This window comes from Acomys minous (assembly GCF_964271855.1).
Source record: "Acomys minous genome assembly, chromosome: 12".
NCBI lineage: Eukaryota > Metazoa > Chordata > Mammalia > Rodentia > Muridae > Acomys > Acomys minous.
This window is the reverse complement of record NC_140493.1, coordinates 71,583,295-71,608,491: the sequence shown is the minus strand read 5'-3', so window position 1 is coordinate 71,608,491 and position 25,197 is coordinate 71,583,295. Positions and strand designations below refer to the sequence as shown.

Here is a 25,197-nt window from a genome sequence, read left to right as displayed (position 1 = left end):
TCCTGAGCACTGGGATTAAAGGCGTGCCCCACCACACCACCCCTCTATTCTTTTTTTGAATAAATTATTTTGTTTTTTTTTTTATATAAGCAAGTGCCTGCATGTATGCCTGTGCACCCAGTGCATGCCTGGTGCCCTTGGAGGCCAGACAGCATCATATTTCCTGGACCTAGAAGTAGAGATGGTTGTAAATTACCATGTGAGCACTGAGAATCAAGCCCAGACCCTCTGGAAGAGCAGCTAGTGCTCTTAACCCCTGAGCCATCTCCAGTCCCACAGTTTTCTTATTTATATGTAGGAGGGACAATACCTCCCCCATAATATTTCTGGGTACGGTCTAGATCAGGTCTGGGGTAAGTGGCAGATAAGGAGGCGCCAGTGTTCTGGAGATCTCAGCGTTCTTGCTTGCTACTTTACCAAAAAAAAAAAAAATGTGGGAGACAGGAATTAGGAAAAGAAAAGATTTGTTTTGGCCAGAGCTGGGGAGAAAGACATTCTTAGCTTCTCCCAGACTTGCCAGTAGCAGAGTTACAATTTATAGAAAGGATGAAACAAAAGCCAGGAAATATGCATATGTAGATTTAGCTCTGAGATAAGTTTTTGGAACCCTGAGAGAAATCTCCTACTTGGAGATGCTTCCTCCTCGGGCTCCCAAGCTCCAGCCTGTTTTCAAACCAGCCTGGAATTTTCTGGGGGAACTTCTAATGCTTTAGGACCCTTATTGTACTTCTTGTTACTTTTTCACACCCCCCCCCCCAATCAACTGAACCTTAAACATCCAATGTAATGGGTTTCATTATGACAGTTTTATATCCTACTTATCCTGTTTGGTAGCTTTTCATTCCTGAGAGATAAAAGGACATTCAGTTGACCACGTGTGCACAGAGTTGGGAAGGCACAACCAACAGTGGACATACCTCCCTAGACACGTCCCAGAAAAGCCAGGAACTCCCTACCTCTTCCTCAGTCCAATTAGGACGACAGTAATCCTTGTCCTCATTTTAGAGATCAGGGATCTAAGGGACTTAGTCAGTGGCTGAGTAGCTCTCTCGGGGCTTCCAGGCCAGGCCAGGTAAGGTCATGCACGCCTCGAAGCCCAGTACTTGCAAGGATGAAGCAGGAGAAGTTGAAGGGCCAGCTACATAGTGAGACCATCTCAGAAGAAAAGGCTGGAGACAGGGAGACGGAAGAGATGGCTCAGCAGGAAAGAATACGTACAGCTCTTCCAGAGAACCTGGGTTTGATTTCCAGCACCCAAGTCAGGCAGCGTACAACACTCCGAACTCCTGCTCCAAGGGATCTGATGCCTACGGCCTAAGCCAGCGCCTACACTCACACGCAGACCTATGCACACCTAACATAGCTCAAAGTAGTGTGTATAAATACTCCAAAAGAAAGAAAAAGGGTCCAACTGGATGGGGTGGGCCATGCTTGGAATCCCAGCACTTAGGAGGCAAAGGCAGGAAGATAAGGAGTTCGAGGCCAGCATGGACTATACAAGACCTGTCTAAGAAAGAAAGAAGCCAGGCAATGGTAACATGGTGGCGCACACCTTTAATTCCAGAGACAGGCGGATCTCTGTGAGTTTGAGACCAGCCTGTTCTGAGTTCCAGGACAGTCAAGGCTGCACAGAGAAACCCTGTCTCAAAAAAACAAACAAAAAAGATGAAAGAAATGAAGATTTGAGCTAACAGTTCAGGAGCATTCTTTTTTGTTTTTGTTTTGTTTTGTTTTGGTTTGGTTTTGGTTTTTTGAGACAGGGTTTCTCTCTGTAGACTTGGCTGTCCTGGACTCGATTTGTAGTCCAGGCTGGCCTTGAACTCACAGCGATCCACTGCCTCCCAAGTGCTGCGATTAAAGGCGTGCGCCACCACCACCCGGCCTATGAGCATTCTGTATGCTTCAGTCTGTTCTCTGCAAAGCCAAAGGGAAACGGGTACCCCCTCCCCAAATAGCCTGGTAATGGGGAGAAGGCTGGAAAGGGTAAGAACAAAAGAAAAAGAAAAAAAAGAAAGAAGAGGCCCAGGCTTGGCGGTGAACAACACCGTTAGTCCCAGAGCTGGGTAAGCAAAGGCAGGCAGATGTCTACGAGTTCAAGGTCAGCCTGCTCTACATGTGGAGTTCCAGAGTAGCCAACGCTGGGCTACATAGTAATATGAAGGAGGAGGAGGAGGAGTGGAAGGGGGAGGGGGAGGAAGAAGAGGAGGAGGAAGAAGAAGAAGACAGGTTTGGAGATGATGTTCTTTATTCCCAAGACTGAATGTTTCCTCAAGGCCATGAGGCTGTGTCTACGCTTCCAGCCTCACTCCACCAAAGAGGACAGAGAAACCCCCAGACACAGTGGCTTTGTACTGGTTTTAGGGTCCTGAAATACTTTTGTGCCCTCAAGGTTTGGTTTGGTTTGGTTTTTGAGACAGGGCATGTAGCTCTGCCTGTCCAGGAACTGTTTATGTAGAGCAGACTGGCTTTGAACTCACTGAGATCTGTTTGCCTTTGAAGGACGGGCGTCTAGGGCCCCAAGGAACAGAACTTGGGAGAGCTGCTGCCGCCCCTCCTTCCTGGCAAGGCCGGCGGCATGCTCACCAGCAGGCTACTGATTGCTTAATGACAGAAGGTGGCCCGAGCAACAAGCAAAGCATAGACTCTGGGGAGTAAGATTCAGACAGAGGAAGAGCACCTAGCACCAGACCTGGCACTCAGCGGCCTTTGCATATGAAGGGTTTCTTTCCTTTGTCCCCAAGGACAATCTGGGAGGCCTTTACCTGCCCAGGCCACATTTTAATTTGCCTCACACACTGGGGCCTCACTTCATTACCCATGGAAATTCAGCTTCATTGATATGAAGGGGCTAATTACTACATGAGACATAATTACAAGACAGGAAATGGATTTACAGCTGCTTTCAGAAGGGGGCGGGGTGGTGGTGGTGGTGGTGGGAGCTGCAGCAGACACTGGCTGCTCTGCTCTCTGGTCTACAGGGTTAGTGCAGCTCTCAGTATTCAGGATGGACACTCTCAATATACCAATGTGCTCCTACAGAAGGCAGGGTACTGCAGAGCTCTGGAGACAGTTTAGTTCTCTCTCTCTCTCTCAACTTATCCCACCACTGCTTTGACATAGTTTAAAAAAACAAAAACAAAAACAAAAAACTGAAGTGGCCCAGAATTTAGCTCATGGGTAAAGTGATGGGTTCTGTCCTGAGCACTAACAACAGCGTAGTGTTTTCTGCAGTGTGTGGTAGCTCACATCTTTAATCCCAGCACCTGTCAGGCACAGGCAGACAGATCTTCTTGTGTTTGAGGTCAGCTTGGTCTACATAGCAGGTTCCTTCCAGGTCTGAACTATACAGTGAGACCCTGTCTCTTTTGTGTGTTGTTTTGGGGGGTTTTGTTTTGTTTGTTTTGTTTTGAGACAGGGTTTTTCTGTGTAACAGCTCTAGCTATCCTGGAACTCTCTGTAGATCTGGCTCGCCTCGAACTCACAGAGATCCTCCTGCCTCTGCCTCCCAAGTGCTGGGATTAAAGACGTGCATTACTACCACCTGGCTTTTGTTTGGTTTTTTGAGACAGGGTTTCTCTGTAGCCTTGGCTGTCCTGGACTCATTTTGTAGACCAGGCTGGCCTGGAACTCAGAGATCTGCCAGCCTCTGCCTATCAGTGCTGGGATTAAAGGCGTGCACCACCATGCTGGTGAGACTCTGTCTCAAACAACACAGAACAAAAACAACAATAAAAACCAAACAAACAAAAAATAAAACTGGAAGTCGGTTGGTGGTGGACACCTTCAATCCCAGCACTTGGGAGGAAGAGGCAATCGGATCTCTGAGTTCAAGACCAACCAGGTCTACAGAGTGAATTCCAGGACAGCCAAGCCTACTCCGAGAAGCCCTGTCTCAAAAAACAAAAAAAATAAATGAAATCAAACTTGAGAATGCAGTCTTATGGAAAATATTTAAGGAGGAAGATAAATAATGTGCTCCAAGTGGCCAAAATGAGAGACGTGGAGAAATTATGGGTTTTCTTGGGGGCTAGAGGGACCTTGAGAAAGAAACCCGTATCTGCTACATTGTCTAACATATGCAGGTCTTTTTATAATCCCTTATAGCTGAATTTTTTTCCACTTTAAAATGCCTTAATTCATACAGACATATAAAGACACAAATGGAAGTGAAAGTTCCATCTTTGTTGCTAACCAAAGATAAACAAATTAATTAATAATAGTTAAAGTTCATGCTGAGTGGTGAGGTGGTGATAGTGAGGTGGCAGCACCAGCCTGGAATTCTGGGCAGGGGCAAGTGATCTCTTGTCATTTTCAGGCCAGCCTGGTCCACAGAGTGAGTTCCAGGACAGGGCAAGGGTACAGAGAGACCCTGTCCTTTTTAGGTTTTTTCAAGACAAGGTTTCTCTGTGTAACAGTCCTGGTTATCCTGGACTCGCTTTTTGCAGACCAGGCTGGCCTCAAACTCACAGCAATCCACCTGCCTTAGCCTCCGGGAGTGCTGGGATTAAAGGACTGTGCCACCATACCTGGCAACCCTGTCTTGATTTTTCCTTTTCTTCTTTCATTCATTTATTTATTTTTGATGCCACCAAGCCCAGCTGATATTTTTCAATCAAAAAACAAACACAATTTTTTTTTTTTACTAGAACTGCGTGTGGTGGTGCACATTTGAAATCCCAGCACCCAGGAGGCTGGAAGAGGATCAAGAGTACAAGGCCAGCCTGGGGTCCGTGTAGAAATCCTGTCTTTAAAAAAAAAAAAAAAATTGGCCGGGTGTGGTGGCACACACCTGTAATCCCAGCACTCTGGGAGGCAGAGGTAGGTGGATCTCTGTGAGTTCAAGGCCAGGCCAGCTTGGTCTAGAAAGTGAGTCCAGGACAACACAGAAACCTCATCTCGAAAAACCAAAATAATAATAATAATAATAATAATAATAATAATAATAATAATAATAATAATAATAATAATAAAACAATGTAATAATAGTATGGGTACATCACTCGTTCTTTTTTGACAGGGTTTAGCTGTGTAGCCTTGGCTGTCTGGGAACTCTAGACTCAGCCGGGCTCGAAATCACACCTGCCTTTGCCTCCCTGAGTGCTGGAACTCTCATTTTTCACAAGAGCTCCGTGAGGAGGAGACAGCCAACCAGATCAACTTTGCACCTAAGGAACTGAGACATGGAGGGTCAAGCAAGGTTCCCAAGGTCACAGAGGCGAATGCCGGGGCGAGAGTTGGCCCTCAGCCTGCCCAGAGCCTGGATTCTCAGGAACAGTGAGAAAGTCCCCCAAATTAGAAGTGGTTCTCTTCTCAGATGTCTTAAAAATAGCACTTCCTCCGCTCCAGCAAGCTTCTCCTGAGATAGCATCTTGAATCTAGGAGAAAAGCCGGGCAGGGTGGGTGTGGCGGCAGGGCGGGAGGGGGCGTGTCGGCAAGCGGCCACGCCCCCTCCGCGAGGACCCCCGGAGCCGGCCTCGGCGCGCCGGAGCGCTTCTCCTTCCGGGGCGGCCTGCTGGGCCTCATGGAGGCTGTTCGGCCCGACAGCTGTGGAAGAGGGACTGCGGCGCCGCGAGCCGAGGAGAGGCCGGTTCCTGAAGCGAGGGTGCACTTCCGAGTAACCCGGTTTATCATGGAGGCAGGCGTCAAGCTAGGCATGCAGTCCATCCCCATCGCCACCGCGTGCACCATTTACCATAAGTTCTTCTGCGAGATCAACCTGGACGCTTACGACCTCTACCTGGTCGCCATGTCTTCCATTTACTTGGCCGGCAAAGTGGAGGAGCAACATTTGCGTACTCGTGACATCATCAACGTGTCGCACAGGTACTTTAACCCGGGCAGCGAGCCGTTGGAGCTGGATTCCCGTTTCTGGGAGCTGCGAGATAGCATTGTACAGTGTGAGCTCCTGATGCTACGAGTTCTGCGCTTCCAGGTCTCTTTCCAGCATCCACACAAGTACCTCCTGCACTACTTGATTTCCCTCAAGAACTGGCTGAATCGTTACAGCTGGCAGCGAACCCCCATCTCTGTCACAGCCTGGGCCCTCCTACGAGATAGCTACCATGGGGGACTGTGCCTCCGCTTCCAGGCTCAGCACCTCGCCGTGGCAGTGCTCTACCTGGCTCTACAGGTCTATGGAGTCGAGGTGCCTGCAGAGGGTGAGGCTGAGAAGCCTTGGTGGCAGGTATTTAGTGACGACCTTACCAAGCCGATCATTGACGATATTGTGTCTGACCTCATTCAGATTTATACTATGGATACAGAGATCCCCTAAGGCCCTGGCAGAGGCCTGACCAAAGACCCGGGATGATCTGCAGCCAGGGTATCCTGGTACCCAGTTGCTGTGATGGCGGGCTTCCCACTGGAGGACTGGATTTGCTGGCAGAGGGACGTCACTGGTGACTGCAGTGACATGCTGTCGTTTTCGTCCCCAGCAACCTTTGTTCAGATAATGCCAAGAGCCACTATGTGGGCAGGACATACTCAGCTTCCTAGAAGTGGCTGCATCAGCTTTTGCCCTTTGAGAAGATGCTGCATTTGAGGCATGGACCATCAAAACAGTTGTGTCAGGACAGGAGGTCACCAACAGTTAAAGAATAGGACTGCACCCTTGGGACTTAAAAAAAAAAACAAAAACGGATTTGGAGATGTATGAATGTGCAACACAGAATCTTATTTTGTATAATAAAGACTATGCAAATAAAATATGGGGAAAGTTTAATGCACAAAAGCCTGCCTTGTGGTATTACTTAGTTACAATAGGGGAAGTATTGGAAACTAAATGGTCAATATTAGGGAAATGGTTAGTGAAACATGGTGCATCCGTCAACCACTAAACATCCATAAAGGGTTTATGACAACATGGCTAAAGGCAGCATAAAAGATAGAATTATAAATGCACTATAATCTCTACAACAAAGGTAGGCAGACAAAGTGTTCATTAGTTGAGGGGGTTTAAAATGCATAATAATGACTAAGAATTTTTGTCTTTTGTTCCAGCTCTTTGCTTTCTCAACAGTTATCCCTGGGCCCCGCCCATGGTTATGAACCTATGTGGAGGTCTCGCCTGTCTTCACAGGTGTCTATTTAGAAGAGCAACCGTCTTCATAGGTTTTGCCACAGTGGACTTTCCGTGAGCATGAGCCAGTTGTGCTAGAGCTGCCTCCTTTGCCCTGGCTGACAGCACCAGGAACAGAGTACTCAGTCTTTTGAAGGCCGAGGGGGGCGGGGGGCAGGGCTGAACATGGTGAAGGCAGAAGGATCCTGGCTTCCAGGCCAGCCTGGGCTACCCAGTGAGACCCCACCTCAAACTTAGCAAACAAGAAACAAGAGCAAGGAAAGGCGGCATTGGGAGCCATGAGCCATTTGACCCTTCGTGCTCACAACAGCCTGTGGTAAGCCCCACAAGCTTACCATGTGTCAGGCACCGCTCTGGGCTCCTGTGAATAAAAGCACAGCAGGAGTTAAAGGCGCTAGAAGTGCCTGATGACCGCATAAGAAATAGGTTAGACGTTTAGCTCAACCTGAATGCTCACCTAGCACGCATGAGATACTGGGTTTGATCCCCAGACATGCTGGTACTTTTTTTTCCCCTCGAGACAGGGTTTCTCTGTGTAACAGCCTTGGCTGTCCTAGACTCGCTTTTGTAGACCAGGCTGGCCTCGAACTCACAGAGATCTGCCTGCCTCTGCCTCCCGAGTGCTGGGATTAAAGGTGTGCACCACTACTCCAGCACATACTGGTACATTCTTACCTATAATCCCAGCAATCAGGGTGGAGGCAGGAGGCTCAGAATTTCATTGTCAGTTTGAGGTCATCCTGGGCTTCCTGTGACTCTGTTTTAGGAAGAAAGGAAAAACAGTGATGGCGTTTGACTTTAATCCCAGCACTCAAGAGGTAGAGGCAAGTGGATCTCTGTAAGTTCGAAGCCAGCCTGGTCTACATTTTTTTCCCCCTCAGAAAAGAAGTGCCCCTGCCAACTCACCCCAGCACATCAAGTCGCCTCAGGTCTGAGCTCATCCTCATCCACTGAGGCCAGGCAAGGCCGCCCTGTTTGGGGGAAGTGATAGAAATCGGGCACAGAGTCCATGTCTTGGTTTTGTTTTGTTTTGTTTTTTCCCGAGTCAGGGTTTCTCTGTGTAACATTGGCTGTCCTGGACTCACTTTGTAAACCAGGCTGGCCTCGAACTCATAGAGATCCACCTGCCTCTGCCTCTCGAGTGCTGGGATTAAAGGCGTGCGTCGCCACACCTAGCAGGGTCCATGTCATAGACAGCACCCACTCAACTTACTAGGGGACCCACATGAAGACCAAACTACCCATATGTGTAGGGGGCCTAGGTCCAGTCCATGCATGCTCTTTGGTTGGTGCTTCCATCTCTATAAGCTCCCGGGATGGGGATGGGGAAAACAGGGTAGGAGGGAGAAACTGGGAGGAAAGGGGATGGCTGTGATCTGCCTGTAAAGTGAATATATAAATTTAACAAAATAAAAAAAAATTGAAACAAGAGTTCTCAGCCAGGTGCAGTGGCACACGCCTGTTATCCCAGCACTCAGGGCATTGGCAGGCAGATCCCTGTGAGTTCAAGGCCAGCCTGATCTACAAATCAAGTCTAGGACAGCCAAGGCTACACAGAGAAACCGTGTCTCAAAAACAAGCAAACCAGCGAAAAGATCTCTCTGCATAGCCGTGGGTGGTTTCAAACTCCCTATATAGACCAATCTAGCTTCCAACTCACAAAGATCCACCAGCCTCTGCCTCCTGCACACCCATGCCTAACACCTTTTAAAATCTCTCTCTTTTCATTTATTGATTTATTTTGTGTATATGAATATTTTGTTTGCATGCATGTTTAGAGGTAGTCCAATAGGCATCCAATAAGTGTGCCTATTGGATCTCTTGGAACTGGCATTACAGGTAGTTATGAGCCATTATGCAGGTGCTAGGAATCAAACCCAAGTCTTTTACAAGAGCAACAAGCACTCTTAGCCACTGAGGTAGCTCTCCGGTTCAACAAGTGCTTTTATATTCTGTTTCGAGACAGGGTTTCTCTGTGTAGCCTTGGCTGTCCTGGACTCACTATGTAGACCAGGCTGGCCTCGAACTCACAGAGGTCCACCTGCTTCTGCCTCCCCAGTGCTTGGATTAAAGGCATGGGCCACCACGCCCGTCGATCATGGGTTTTCTATGATTTCTACTAAACTTTCGCATCACTTCTGAAGTGTCACTGCTTGTCTGATATGCTCGGGTTTTTGAGCTTGTTAGACTGATGTGTTCTCCTTCTCAGTGTGCAACTGCTGACATCAGTGAGGTGTGGATCCACCCGCCTGAGTTCTGCTCCTGTGAGAATGCTCTGGAGAACCGTGAGTCATGACTCCCAGACGAGAACGTTTGTCTATTTTTTGCTCATTGACTTCTTGGAATAAGCCATCTGCACCAGTGTCAGTGTCAGATGAGGGTTGAGCCGTAGCTCGGTCTCACCTCAGCAGCACATGTATTGTGAGGGAACGAGCTGTCTCTTGAAGGCTTACTTCATCTTCAGTAGGCAATGGGGCTTTTGTAGTCAAATTCTCTATGCATCCAATTCTGTTTAGAGGTAGTCTCTGGAACACCCATGGGTCTTGTATTTTGAAGAGAGGCCTACCGCCTTGGTCTCCACAGCCTTGCTCCAGAGGACTTTGCTGGCCTCTTCCATTCACCTGGATCTCAGCACAAACATCTAGGCAGGCAGACCCTCACCTTGGCCTTCTTCCAGAAACTGTGGCAAAATCAACCGTTTACAAGCATTCCGCAAAAAGTTTCATCCAGTTATCACCCGCCTCTTCCGCGAGTTCTATAACAAGCCTCACGTACGTTACCCCATGCATCTTCAAAATAACCCCTTCAGAGGTGATTTTACAGCAAAGCCCAGTTTATCCAGAAAGTAAAACAGGCTGTTCAAGATCACAATCCCCTGGATTCTACCCCCCAATCCCAGAAAGGGTTTCTCTGTGTAGTCTTGGTTGTCCTGGACTCGCTTAGTAGACCAAGCTAGCCTCGAACTCACAGCGATCCGCCTGCCTCTGCCTCCCAAGTGCTGGGACTAAAGGCATGTGCCACCACCACCCAGCTAGCCCCTGGATTCTAATAGCAGCTTCCTGTCTTAGTGTGGCTGCCCTAATTCCCCCTTGCCACTCTTCCTGTCCCTTGTAACCTGCTAGGTGCTCCAGTTTTGGCGAAGGGAAGCCCACAGTCTTTAACAGTTTTAGTTCAGGCATGTCACTGAGAACTTGCTCAGGCCAGCTGGACTTGTGTGACAGAGACGCTTTATTCTCCAGCCCGCTGGATCTCCACCACCGCCGCTGTTCTCTGAGCTATGAGGTCATCACAGTTACTTCCTGCTGCTCCAGGCACTTTCCTCCAACCCCAGTGCCCTCCACAGCCTCTGCCCCGCCCCCAGGGTCCTAATTCTAATAATCACCAGGCTGACTGGGTCCCTTGGAGTAGGTCCAAATCAGAAAAGGGTATTACAAACCCACACAGCAAAGATGCTGTATTAGCTGTGTCTGTATAAGAAATTATCCCAAAATTTAGCTGTTTAAAAGAGAAAAGGGGTGGGGGGCGCATTAGCTCAGCTGGAAAAGGGCTTTGCTGTGCAAACCGGAGGACCTGACTTAGATCCCTGGAACTGAAATAGAGGTGGAAGGAGAAAGCCAACTTCATAAAGTTATCTTCTCATTGCCACATATGTGCTGTGGCATGTACACACACACACACACACACACACACACAGAGTAATAGTGAGACAAATAATAATGATAATAAATAAATCTCTTCATCAATGGGCTTGAGAGACCAGATTTCCTCTTGTGTGGCCTCTAGACTTCACAAGGACTATATATTTCATTACTCTCTGAAAATTATATTTATCTTCTGCGTGACCTTAAAGGCCATGACAGAAGAAGAAAGTGCCCTTGAAGAAGTAATGGAAATACCAAAGGGAACATTTGCGGAGCCAGTGAAGCGGTGTGTCTGCAGCATGATTTGTGGATCAGGGCTTCTTAACCCTTTTCCACTCCAGCTCTTCCCTCCCCCTCCCCCCACCCCAGAAAAACAGATCCCAGCTATATGGATATATAAGTATACAGGGGTGAGGCCAGCCTGGTCTACAAAGCGAGTCCAGGACAGCTAAGGCTACACAGAGAAACCTGTCTCAAAAAACAAACAAACAAAACAAACAAACAAACAAACAAACAAAACAACCAGAATTCTAGCCCCAGCATTGACATAGAAAAGTCAGGCATGACCGTGGTACCTGAGATCTCAGTGCCCAGGAGGGATAAACTGAGGATCCTGGGCCGCTCACCTGCTAGCCAGTCTACCTGAATCAGTCAGCTGTAGCTTCAGAAACAGAGTCTGCCTCAAAAAGGCAGAACAAGACAGGGAGTGACTGAGGAAGATACCTGACATTGACCTCTTGACCTCTGACCTCCCCTCCCACATATGGGCATTGGTACCCACACCACACACACCAACAATATATAAATAGACAAACCATGTGCTGAAATTAATCATAAAGAAACTTATTTTGAAACAATTCTTTGGTATTCACATAATTTAAGCACTTATTAAAGATGAATACATACTAATGAGATGAATGCGCTTGTTTATTTTTACACAAGAATCACATCTTGGCTGAATATTTGATGCTGCTCCAGGGCACAGAGCATCTTCAACACATCTCAGAGTTGACTGATACTTTGATTTTATAATTGCCAGTGCTGAGAACAACACTTTGCAAAAACCACACGGTACAAAATGGCAAAAATATTGCTTAAGGCCATTTCAGAAATTGTTGAGAATTTTGTCCTAATTGCGATGTCAGAGCCATCTAACTATTTTCTTAAATGAAACTCGAGTCAGCAGTTCAAGTAACAATTTAAGTTTTTTTAAAACACTTATTCAGTGTGTGTGTGTGTGTGTGTGTGTGTGTGTGTGTGTAATAGTGTGTACATAGAGGTCAGAGGACAACTTTCAGAACTTGCCCCCTCCCCCTTCACTGTGGTTCCTGGGGATTGAACTCCTGTTGTTAGACTTGGCAAGAAGTTTCCTTTATCTGCTGAACCCTGTCACCAGCCCACAAGCGACAATTTTTAAAACCATACCAAAGATATACTATCTTAGTGAATACTTTTTTAAAATATATTTTATTAATTTATTCGTGTTACGTCTCAGTTGTTATCCCATCCCTTGTATCCTCCCATCCCTCCCTCCCTCCCATTTTCCCCTTACTCCCCTCCCCTATGACTGTGATTGAGGAGGACCTTATCCCCCTGTATATGCTCATAGGGTATCAAGTCTCTTCTTGGTAGCCTGCTGTCCTTCCTCTGAGTGCCACCAGGCCTCCCCATCCAGGGAACATGGTCAAATATGGGGCACCAGAGTTCATGTGAAAGTCAGACCCCACTCTCCACTCAACTGTGGAGAATGTCCTGTCCATTGGCTAGATCTGGGTTAGGGGATCGAAGTTTACTGCATGTATTGTCCTTGGCTGGTGCCATAGTTTGAGCAGGACCCCTGGGCCCAGATCTGCCTGTCATAATGTTCTTCTTGTATGTTTCTAGGACCCTCTGGAAGTGCATTCTTTTTGGTGCATTTTCTTTCTTTTGTTTTTGTTTTTTCGAGACAAGGTTTCTCTTTGTAGCCTTGGCTGTCCTAGACTTGCTTTGTAGACCAGGCTGGCCTCGAACTCACAGAGATCCACCTGAGAAGCTGGGCTGTAGCCCACCTGTGCTACCTGCTTGGGCGCATCTGTCGTACTTGTGCAACTTTAAGTGCTCAGGGTTCACACTACACTTTCTGGCTCAGACCCTGAAAGAGAAAGAGGAGAGGAGAGCAGGGACGCTGGCCACCAGCATGCCTCACTGCGAACATAGATGACACAAGACCTGCTCACGGTGACACGCCAGCCAAATAGGGTGTTAGCCAGAGCACAGACAGTGAGATGCAGGCCAAAGGTCAAAGTAGAGATGCTGAAGGTGACCGTTAAATTCCCCAAAGTAGAACTGAGAGCAAGTGACAGTCCGCATGGATCAGAAAGGCCAAGGATTGTTCCATCAGTGATGGGCAGGGTAGGAGGGATGCCTGGGCACTTCTTGCCACTGGTGATGGGTCCCTACTGGGCAGTCAGCCTCATCGGAAAGCTTTTCTCTAAGTTGTTTGCACACCCGGGAGAGATGCTGTCCTGGCCCACTGCTTCCCCGGCTGTCACCTTCCATGACTCTAGTTCCGATTTGCTGAGATTGACAGAGCTGCCAGAGGAGACAGCCCGGCTGTCTGCTGTGCACAGTTAAAAATAATCTTTAGTTTGCTAAGCTGCCTGCTGAATATCTGCGCCTCTAATTGATGGGCAATCTTCTTGCTGTTAGATGAATTAAAAACCTACCGCTTCCTCAAGGCACTGTTGTCCTGGCTGTTCCCTGCCAAGCCTCCCTGTGCTGTCCTCTTTACCTACTGACCCCAACCCACCCAACCTGTCACTTGCAGAGGTCACAACTGTACTCTGATCCGCCCCCACCCCACCCCCACCCCCAGGACTCTGAGGCTTCCCCTGTTTATCAAAAGACATCCTGAAAGCCAGCTGGAACATGGAGAATAACGAGGGGCCTTCATCATAGCCTTATTTTCATTTTCAGGAAGATTTCTCTGCTTCAGCCACCTGGAGGGGTGGGGTGGGGCAGGTACAGCAAAATGACAGGAATGAAAACACCAAGCCGCATTAAAATGCTCTGCCAGCACCAGCCAAATCCTGAGCCTTTGGAGAATAAACCCACGGCAAGTGCAGCTGTCCCTTTGCTAGCAACAGGGATTGTGGGCTCCAATTGACGGCTTCGGGCTTAAGCCCAGGAGTTTAATTATAATGATGATGGCAGTGATGATAATTATCATAATAATAGCTAACCTTTATTGAGGGCTTTCTGTGTGCCAGACCCCCGCACAATGCATACAATGTGTTTATTTCTATCAGTTTCTCTGTATAATATCTACACGTAGACAGTGAGAATCACATTTGATTCTTGCTATATTTCTGTGAAAGAAGAGCTTTGGGGAAATATCACTGGCCCATCTTAAAGAGAGGGAGGCTGAGGTTTGGGGAGTGTCAATAACTCGACAGATGAGGTTTGTTTGTTTGTTTATTTGTTTGTTTGTTTGTTTCCCTTAGTTTTTTGAGACAGGGTTTCTCTGTGTTATCATGACTGTCCTGGACTCGCTTTGTAAACCAGGCTGGTCTCGAACTCACAGTGATCTGCCTGCCTCTGCCTCCCGAGTGCTGGGACTTCAGGCGTGCGCCAGCATGCTCAGATTCTCTAGGTCTATGACCTCAGTGTCTTTATCTGTGAGGGAACACATCAAATGTGTCCCTTGTCCTCGCAACTCACCTTTTCATGTGAGTTACAGACTCAAGTTTCCTTAAAGGGGAGGGCGGATTTACTCAAAAGAGACGTGATGTGTTAATGTCAATAATAATGTTACTGCCTAGTTGCATGCAACAAAATCCCAGGTCAAACCAGCTTCCTGGACATTTGCTTTTTGTGGTGCTGAACATCAAATCCGGGGCCTCACTTATTCTATGACTTACTGGAGGTTTGTGTTGTTGTGTTGTGTTGTTCCTATTTATTTATTTATTATTAGTTTGGGGGCGGGGCCTGTGCCACAGTGTACATGTAGAGGTCAGAGGAGAACTTTCTGGAGTCAGTTTTGTCCTCCCACATTTATACGGTGTGCTGGCTAGTTGTGTGTCAGGTTGACACAAGCTGGATTCATTCGGAGGGAGGGAACAGAGGTCGAGAATGTGGCCCCACCAGACTGACTGGTGGACAAGCCTGTGGCTCATTTTCTTGACCGATGGTTGATATGGGAGGGCCAGGCAGACTGTGGGTGGTGCCACACCTGGGCCGTGGTCCTGGGTTCTATAAGAAAGCACACTGAGCAAACCTTGAGGAGCAAGCCGGTAAGCAGCACTCCTCCATGGCCTCTGCATCAGCTCCTGCCTCCAGGTTCCTGCTTCTGTTTTTTTGTTTTTTGTTTTTGTTTTTGAGACAGAGTCTCACTCACTATGTAGCTCAGGTAGTCCTGTAACTTACTACGTAGACAAAGTTTCCCTCAAATTCAGAGATTCCCCAGCCTCTGCTTCTCCAGTGCTGGGATTAAAGATGTTGGCCACTATGCCTGGCTTGTGACTTTTCTTTTGAAGAGTCTCTCTGGCTTCCGGGCAAAGAGGCCCCTACACTCATCCAAGTAGGACCTGGTGGAGATTGGAGGAGAGTGGTCCCAGCCGAGGAGATGAATGGTCAATTCTAAGTCAGTGTCAAAGATGGAGCCAGGCATGGTGGAACACACCTTTAATCCCAGCACTCGGGAGGCAGAGGCAGGCAGAGAGCTGTGAGTTTGAGGCCAGCCTGGAATGGTAGCCACGTACTACCATCCAGGTCATCCTGCAGGCTCTTTTTTTTTTTTTTTGACACAGTGTCTCTCTGTATAGCCTTGACTGTCTGTCCTGGACTCACTTTTTAGGCCAGGCTGGCTTTGAACTCACAGTGATCCACCTGCCTCTGTCTCCCAAGTACTGGGATTAAAGGCATGTGCCATCACCGCCCTGCTGTACATAAATTTAATCCCAAGGAATGAAAGTAAATTTAGTTGGTAGAAGGAAGCAGCCACATTTGAAAGTGATGTCTAATTGAAATGTAGACAAAGTGATGAATCAGAGAAAGATTTGACAGAATAGGATCTGCCCAGCTTTCATGAGAACAGAGAGGGGAGAGAGAGGGGAGAGGACAGGAAGGGAGGGGAAGGGGAGGGGAGGAGAGGGGAGGGGAGGGGAGGAGAGGAGAGGAGAGGAAAGGGGAGAGGCAGTTTCACCAGGACAGTTTTACGGAGACAGGTTATAGAGAGAATAAGCTGGACACAGGTGAAGACAGAACAAGCCAGAGAATGAGAAGGAGCCAGAAGATTAGAACAGATTGCTAGAGTTAGTCTGAGGCCAAACAAAGCAAAAATTCAGAAGCTTAGAGAAGCCAGATTGAATCAATTCGAAGAGTTTGAGCCAGAACAGCTGAATTGAACCAGCCAGCCGAAGCTTAGAAAGAACTAGAAAGGGTGAGCTTATTAAGCAGTAAGTCTCAGAGGCTGAAAATATTCTAGGCCTGGGCTAGATTGTATGGAGGCTAGAAACTTCCAGGACTAGGTCTAGGTTAGCAGCTAGAGGCAGTAACCCTCCAAGACAACAATTCCATCAGGCAAATAAAAGAAACTATAACAAACCTGGACTACAGAGCAAGTTCTAGGCCAGCCAAAGCCACACAGAGAAACCCTGCCTTGAAAAACCAAAAGAGACCAAAAAAAAAAAAAAAAAAAAAAAAAAGGTGCCCTGTTTTCCTGCAGCCTGACACCTCCTGAATATGCTTTCACACCCTCAGCCTCTTGTTCCCCTGTGTCCTTGGCCTGCAGGCTCTCTGACTCCTCTAGAAAGCTGCTTGGTCTTCCTTAGGGACCAGGGAGAAGCCTTTTCTGGAATCCTCGGTGTGAGCAATCCCTTCGTTCATAGAGCCCTGGCTTTTGTTTTTTAGGTTTTTGTTGTTTGGGGGGTTTGTTTGTTTGAGACAGGGTTTCTCTGTGTAATAGCCCTGGCTGTCCTAGAACTTTCTTTCTTTCTTTCTTTCTTTCTTTCTTTCTTTCTTTCTTTCTTTCTTTTCACCAGAGTTGAGAACCGAACCCAGGGCCTTGTGCTTGTTAGGCAAGCGCTCTACCACTGAGCTAAATCCCCAACACCCTGGAACTCTCTTTGTAGACCAGGCTGGCCTCTAATTCACAGAGGTCCCCCTGCCTCTGCCTCCCAAGTGCTGGGATTACAGGCGTGCGCCACCACGCCCGGCGCACCCTGGCTTTTTATAGTTGCCCTTGCCTAACTATATTGAAAGTGTTGTCCTGTCTGTCTCCGCCATTAGTCTAGACCCTTCATGAGATAAGCCAAGTCCTGCTTATTTCTGGAACTCTCACACCTAGAACACAGCTAGCAACCAGGATGATGTGCTCATTACAGGCTGGATGAGTGAATGGGCAGATACAAGCATTGATTGGCAGTGGTTGCCAGGGTGGCTTGGCCTATGAGATTAGTGAGTTAAAAGCTGTGCGAGGAACATAGCTCCTTTCAAAGGGGCAGGAAGAAAGCACTTTTGCAGGAAGGAAGTGCACCAGTTTAAAGCATGGGGTTTTTGAATCAAAATCTAGCTTTGAATTTTGTCTCTATAGCTTGCTATGTATGCCCCAGTAATCAATATCATAAGCCTCAATTCCCTAACCTGGGGAAATTGGGAGTAATAATGCCATAGTGCATGCCTGTGATCCCAGCACTTGGAGAGTCAGAGGCAGGTGGATCACTGTGAGTTCGAGGCCAGCCTTGTCTACAAAGTGAGTCCAGGACAGCCAAGGCTATACAGAGAAACCCTGTCTCGAAAAAAAAAAATGAGTGCGTGTGTATACATGTGTGTGCATGTGTGTGGAGGTCAGAGAGCAATATCAGCAATATCAGGTCTTTATTGGTTTTTTGTTTTTTGTTTTTCTTTTTTTCAAGACAGGGTTTCTCTGTGTAACTTTGGCTATCCTAGATTTGCTTTGTAGACTAGGCTGGCCTCGAACTCACAACGATCTGCCTGCCTCTGCCTCCTGAGTGCTGGGATTAAAGGTGTGCGCCACCACGCCTAGTCCAGGTCTTTACTATTCTTTACCTTGATGGTTGAGACGGGGTCTCTGACTGAATCTGGAGTTTGGCGATTAGGCTAGACTGTCCGGCCAGCAAACCCAAGGGCTCTTTTCGTCTCCCACCCCTCTCTGGGATTGCGGCTTCGCACCTCCCGCATCCAGCCTTTTCTGTGGGTGCCGGGGATGGACTAAGATTCTCGAGCCTGTGCCACAAGCACTGAACCAAGAGAGCCTTGTCCCCAGCCCCTTGATTGGCATTGTGACCATCAAACAAACAAATCATTCTTTACATTTCCAAAATGCCTTTCCGCCCATTGTACTAAGAGGGAGGAAGATGTGTGTGTTTTACCGATGAGGACATTAGGACTGGAGGGCCAGGTATTGCAGGGGGCCCAGTCACAAAAGACAGACTAGAAGCCATCCCCTCCTCCTGAGCTGGCTGGTTAGCCCACTTGTCAGAGTTTCCCTGGTGAGAGCAAAGTCAGTCGCTTGGTGGGGTGGGGTGGGGGGTGGGGTAGAAAAGCTCAGATTCAGAACATGCAGAATTTCCAAAACGTCAACATTTTAGCCTTAACAAATTTATTTGAAAACACATTTCTTCAAAATAATTTATTCCTAAACAGCTAAAGAAGAAGCAAGGAAGGCGGTTGTCAGAGCTGAGTTGAGAAGACAGGATAACAGGCAGGTTAAGGGGAATAATTACAGGCTTTTTTTCTCCTTACTCAACAGCTTCTTTTTCAGGCCTGTCAATCACTGTTTATCACACTTGAACCAAAACAATGATTCCACCCCCTCAACCCTTCCTCTCTGAGGTCATGAGGACCTGCTGGGGAGACAGTGACTAACAGTGGGGGCAGCACCAATGTGTCATACCGGCTGGAGCCAGGGACCGGGCATTCCTTGCTGGGGAGAGGAGCCCATGCCCAAAGCTTATAATACACCTGACAGAACAGGAAGAAAACATCTGCCGAGCTTCTCATAGGAGGTGACATCCCCTTTACACTAGATGCCAGGGATGGAATCTAGTGTCTTGAGCAGTCTAAGCCACCTAGCCACACCTTTGGTTCTAGCCCCCTGGCCTATTTATTATTCATTTGTTCTGTTTTTTGGACAAAATCTCACTCTATAGTTCAGACTGGTCTCAAAGTTATAGCAATCCTCCTGCTTCAATCTCCAGAGTGCAGGGATTACATGTGTGAGCTTTAATGGTTTTTTTACGTGTGTGTGTGTGTGTGTGTGTGTGTGCGCGCGCGCGCGTGCATGTGTGTACATGGACATACATATGTGCCCTTATGCACATGTGACAGTCAGAAGACAACTTGAGGGAGCCTTCCTTCCACCATGTAAGTCTTGGGGAGTGAGTGTGGACCATCAGGCTTGGCAGCAGGCCCATGGCATTAGCTATATAAACACCTTGATGGCCTGCCAGATGGACACTAGGGTTCCCACTTCACAGGATGAAGACTCTGAGGCTCAAAGGGGTTAAATGCAAGCACACATATGTACACACACACACACACACACACACACACACACACACACACCCCAAAACACACACAAGGCTGAAAAAGCTAACTGGACTTCATTACCGTTCCAGAATAAATGTTGTTTTATGTTCAACTAGCACAGGCATCTGGGTCCACAGTGCAGGCAAATCTCTCTTTCTGGAACGCTACAGACTAACGCAGAACAATCAACCTGTCTCCAGTAGGAGAAGAGACCGGAAAGGTATTTACTCAAATTAAGGATCTCATGGCTACTGAGGGAGTTCATATTTGCAAAGTAGACCCCCAGACTGCCTCAAAAAAAACCCGTCAAATGAAGCTCAATGGTTTCGGGTGAAACCTAGCTACAGACCCACCTTAGGAAAGCATAAGACAGGAGGATGGGTGGGTGAGCACAGAGGGCAGGATCTGACCCGTGAGGTATCAGGGAAGACTTCCTGGAGGAGAGGGTGGCTACATTGAGTAGTGGCATGAAAACCGAAGAGACTTTCCAACAGATATGACCCACGTAAACATGTGTGCTAAGAACATCACGGAATGTGGAGAAAAGCCGACATTAAACTTGAGAGGAAAAGTGGCCATTAATACAGCAACAACTGACAACAGCTAATGTCTACTGAATGCCTACCCGCGCCAAGCGCTTTTAAGAGTTTTACATATATTTTTCATTCCCCTATGCCACAGATACTTACTGAACACTGCAAGGCTGGCTACATGGTTTGAGGATGGCTTTTAGTACACTTGTGACAATGTAGGACCGTAGTCAAAAGCAAGAGAAAGCTTTTCCCTTCCATCTAGTCTCCCTGCTCTCCTCGTGGTATTTTGCTTAATATTGTGTAATATCCTGGAGGCCACAATGACATTGACACATACACATATGCCTTCAGGACCCCAGTGCTCTGTCTAAGAGACTTGGACTACAAGGCACACATATGCCTGCCTCTGATTCTACCCATGGGCAGGGCATCTCTGAGGTATAAGGTGTAGGGGCAGGGGAGGAAGTAGATGAAAATCCACGTGGACGAGGACAGTTGAAGCAGGGTCACATGGGAACTGAGGTCCCAGCCCCTGGTGCATTGCGTAGTGTTCTATGGCTGTGAAGAGGCACCATGGCCACGCAACTCTTATAAAGCAAACCATTTCATTGGGGCTGCCTTATAGTTTCAGAGGCTTGGTCCATTATTGTCATGGTGGGGAGAATGCAGCATGCAGGCAGACATGGTACTTAAGAAATAGCAGAGAAGCCGGGAGTGGTGGCACACACCTTTAGTCCCAGCTCTCAGAAGGTAGAGGCAGGTGGATTGCTGTGAGTTCAAGGCCAGCCTGGTCTACAAAGCAAGTCTAGGACAGCCAAGGCTACACAGAGAAACCTTGTTCCAGAAAAAAGAAAAAGAAAAAGAAATAGCAGAGGGTTCTACATCCTGATCCCACAGGCAGCAGCAGGAAGAGTGAGCCACTGGGCCCAGCTTGGGCTTTTGAAACCTCAGAGCCAGTGACACACTTTCTCCAACAAGGCCATGCTCCCCATTTCTTCTCAAAGAAGTGTCACTCCCTGATGACCGAGCATTCAAATATATGAGCCAATGGGGCCGTTCTCATTCAAATGTGCGCTATCTTTTATTCTGTCAAACTTTGCTTATGAGACACAGATTCAAACATTAGACTCTTAAGAATACGGAGGTGGCGACCATCATAGGGCGCTAAACTCAAAGTATTAAGTCCTACTTTGGAGAGTTGAGTCCCGTGTAACTACACTAGTTGTGTGCCACCACACCTTCTTTATATGGTGCTGGGGGGGGGTGAATCCAGGGTTTTATGCATGCTAGGTTATCATTCCCGCAGATGAGCTGCACCCCAGCTGGAGTCTCGGGGATAGCAGTGAAGGAAGTGAAAACTTGCACCGCCCTGCAGCTTATATCTGGGTGGAAACCAACACAATGGGAAAATGCATGGTCTGGGTAGTGATGGTAACTGCCATTGAAGGAAAATTGATGCAAGAAGAGGGCATAGTGGTATTGAGGAAGGTGTCCTATTTATTTGGTTGGTTGGCTGGTTTTTTAAGACAGGGCTTCTCTTTTTCCTTTTTTAAAAATTTATTTACTTATTATATATACAGTGCTCTACCTGCATATAACTCCTGGAGGCCAGAAAAGGGCACCAGATCTCATTATGGATGGTTGTGAGCCATCATGTGGTTACTGGGAATTGAACTCAGGACCTTTGGAAGAGCAGCCAATGCTCTTAACCTCTGAGCCATCTCTCCAGCCCCAAGACAGGGCTTTTCAGCCAGGTGTGATAGCACAAGCCTGTAATCCCAGCACTCAGAAGGCAGAGGCAGGTGGATTTCTGTGAGTTGGAGACCAGCCTGGTCTACAAAGCGAGTCCATGACAGCCAGGGCTACATGAGAAACCCTGTCTCAAAAAACCAGGCTGGCCTTGAGCTCAGAGAATCTGCATCAGTCTTGGTTGTCCTTGGTTCTGCCTCCTGAGTGCTGAACATAAAGGCATGTGCCACCACATCCAGCAGAGGGTACCATTTTTTTTTAAAGGGTGGCCAAGAAAAGGCTCATTAAGAAGATAACTTCTGTTTTTGGTTGGTTGGTTGGTTTTGTTTTTTTGAGACGAGGTTTCTCTGTGTGCCCTTGGCTGTCCTGGATTTGCTTTGTAGACCAAGCTGGCCTCGAACTCACAGAGATCCACTTGCCTCTGCCTGCCAGAGTGCTGGAATTTACAGGCTTTACAGGCATGTGGCACCATGCCCAGCAAAAAGATGACTTCTTTTACAATCTTATTCATCATCATCATCATGTTCAGGTGCAGACATGCACAAGCCACGAAGTGAAATGTGGAGGTCAAGGAGCAGCTTAAGCAATTCAGCTGGCTCTTTCCACCTTGGATTCTGAAGATTCAACTCAGATTGTCAGGGTTCTGCTGCAAGTACTTGTGGGCTCGAGAAGATGACTATAAATATGTATCCTTATTCTCATTTAAGCTTGCATAAATTCAGTAGGTAAGGCCCTCCCAGGACCCCAAGATCGTTAACTTTGCCACTTCTGCCTCGTGATGTTAAAAGGATGGGCCGTCAGCACCAAATTCACGGACAGCTCCTTTCTCACGCCTTCCTTAATTCTGTCAGCACCTGGTCTGTCTGCTTGTGTTTCTGCTCAGGACTTCCTGCCTTTCTTCTCGCCACAGCTTTAGGCACTGGGGTCAGAATCTATCCGGGTGGTATTTCAGAAGGTGCCTTGGGGTTCATGATTCTAAGAGAAACTAGATTAAGGCCTGGTGGCACAGGTCTTTAACCGCAGCAGTCGGGAGGCAGAGGCAGACAGATCTCTGAGTTTGAGGCCAGCCTGGTCTACAGAGTGAGTTTTAGGACAGGTAGGGCTAAACAGAAACACCCTGCCTCAAAAGAGCAAATTAATGATAATGGTGGTGATGATGATGATAATAATAATAGTAAAAAAAAAAAACCACTCTCTCTTCCCACCCCATGTGTGCATGTGTGCTGTATGTATGAATGCTATGTGTTTGTGTACAGATTTGTACTTATGTATTCAGAGGCCAGAGGTCTATGGTGGGTGTCTCTCTCAATTGCTCTCCACCACCCCCTCCTCTTCCTCCTCCTCTGTGTGTGTTTGTTTGTTTGCTTTGCTTTGTTTTGTTTTTTTTTTTTTTGAGACAGGGTCTTTCTGGGTAGCCTTGGCTGTCCTGGCCTCAGTTTGTAGACCAGGCTGGTCGAACTCACAGAGATAAACTTGCCTCTGCCTCTCCTAAGTGCTGGGATTAAAGGCGTGCGCCACCACGCCTGGCCTTATTTTGTTCTGTTGAGACAGAGTTTCTCTGTGTGGTCCTGGCTGTCCTGGAACTCACTTTGTAGACCAGGCTGGCCTTGAACTCACAGAGATCTTCCTGCCTCTGCCTCCCAAGTGCTGGGGTTGACGTCATGCACCACCACTGCCTCACTTCCATGTTATTCTATTTTAGACTGGATCTCTCACTGACCCTGGAACTCACCTACTGGGGAAGACTAGTTGGCTAGCAAGCCTCAGAGACCCTCCTACTGTCATATCCCCACTGCTGGGACTGGACGCGTGTGCTATCATTCCTAGATAGAGAAATTCTAAACCCAACTCTCTGACTTCAGTTCTTAGGGCATGTTGCATTGTTGTCCCCAGAAGCAGATTTGGATGTAGCATTTGTGTTTTGCAAACTGTAACTTTTAAAAAATTTTTTCTTTAACAAGCCCCTACTGGATTGGAATTAATGTCTTTTATGGTTTCATTCTCCTTGGCTTTATTCTTCTTGTCTCGGGAAAGTGCTTATGTAGCTGCCTCAGCTTTTCACCAATTACCAGGGGATTAAAGACACATTTGGGGAGACTATGTAGTTTAAATAATCTTGAGAATATGTAGCTTAAGCAGCTCTGTTCTCTCCCTTCCCTGCCAGTGGCAAGCATTGGCTACAGATGGAGCAGAATGGCAACCATGGCGGTATGAAATAATTTCTGTGGCTTAAGAGCAATTAATTGAAGGATATGGTTGGGGTTTTTTTTGTTTGTTTGTTTGTTTTTTTTTGGTTTTTGTTTTTTAAGAAAATCCCAGATCTTTCTATTTTACCAATAAAGAGTTAGGAGTCAGATGCTGGGGTGAAAACCTGCTAGCTCAGAGAGGCAGAGAAAGCACCCAGCTGACCTTCTACTCAGCTCACATGCTCACGGAAAAGGTCCAAAAGGCTCACTAGCTCAGCTGACAGCCCAGGATGAAAAAGCCAAAAAACCCAAGGCCAAAGTCCTGCTAGCTCACAGCTCAAAAAGCCAAAGGCCAAGAAGCTGAGGAGATGAAGAGCTAAAAGCTCCTTCTATTTCTACTCATCTTAAATATCCTTCAACCCAAAGTCCCTCCTACTCTTTAATTGCTGTCAGCTGGTTTCCTGCTCCACCTCTTGGCCTAGGGTTAACTTTATTAAATTCTGTGTACAGAAAGCTCTTGGGTTAAAGGTGTGTGCTAGGGCTGGCAGAACCACACCTTAATCATCTGTTTACAATAACCAGAAAGTTCTTGGGTTAAAGGTGTGTTAGGGCTCAACCACAAGAAACAGGGATTTACAGTTCAATCTCAGAGGTCACAGCGGGATCAAATATCCTGCAACAAGCATATAGATGAACAACTGGCTTCTTAGAACTTAACTTTGGCGTTAACTGATAATGCCAAAATGGCAAAAGCCAAGGTTGCGCTGGGCACACTGGCTCATGCCTATTACTTGTGTGCCTGGGAGGCAGAGGTAGGAAGTTCAAAGCCAGCCTGATCTACATGAGACTCAGTTGTATAAAATAAATAAACAAAAGCAATAACCAACAAGAAAGAAAAGAAAGAAAGAAAGAAAGAGGGTCAGGTGTGGTGGCACATGTCTTTAATCCCAGCACCTGGGAGCCAGAGGTAGGTGGATCACTGTGAGTTCGAGCCCAGCCTGGTCTACAAAGCCAGTCTAGAACAGCAAAGACTACACAGAAACACCCTGTCTCGAAAAACCAAAAAAGAAAGAAAGAAAGAAAGAAAGAAAGAAAGAAAGAAAGGACGTTGTTTTGAGGTCTTCCCTAGCTTTAGTCAACAGTGAGCACAGCACCCTAGTACTGGGGTGTGTGGTGGAAAATTCCAATTGCCAGCCTCTAAGAATACTTAGCTGACCCTACTTCTAGCAGGCTAAGAAGGGGAACCAGCACTTTCAGCATAACTTTCATGTACCCGAGTATCCACCAAGCCCCTAGGTTTTCCGAGACAGGGTTTCTCTGTGTAGCCTTGGCTGTCCTAAACTCGCTTTTGTAGACCAGGCTGGCCTTGAACTCCCAGCGGTCCACCTGCCTCTGCCTCCCGAGTTCTGGGATTAAAGGCGTGTGCCACCACTGCCCGGCCCAAATCAGGTCAGTTTTAGCACCGGACCGTGCTGCTAAAC

At 47.4% G+C, this 25,197-nt stretch overlaps 1 protein-coding gene across 1 annotated transcript; it reads left to right on the top strand.

Moving 5' to 3' along the window:
* The first annotated feature begins 5,432 nt into the window (after window positions 1-5,432).
* Window positions 5,433-6,730, top strand: CCNQ (cyclin Q). Its single transcript, XM_084750406.1, has one exon. The coding sequence runs from the start codon at window positions 5,522-5,524 to the stop codon at window positions 6,272-6,274; it is 753 nt and encodes a 250-aa protein (XP_084606532.1). The 5' UTR covers window positions 5,433-5,521; the 3' UTR covers window positions 6,275-6,730.
* The last annotated feature ends 18,467 nt before the right edge of the window (window positions 6,731-25,197 follow it).

What these genes read in the sequence shown, in the direction of transcription:
- CCNQ (XM_084750406.1), top strand. Translation starts at nt 5,522, where the DNA reads ATGGAGGCTGTTCGGCCCGACAGCTGTGGAAGAGGGACTGCGGCGCCG.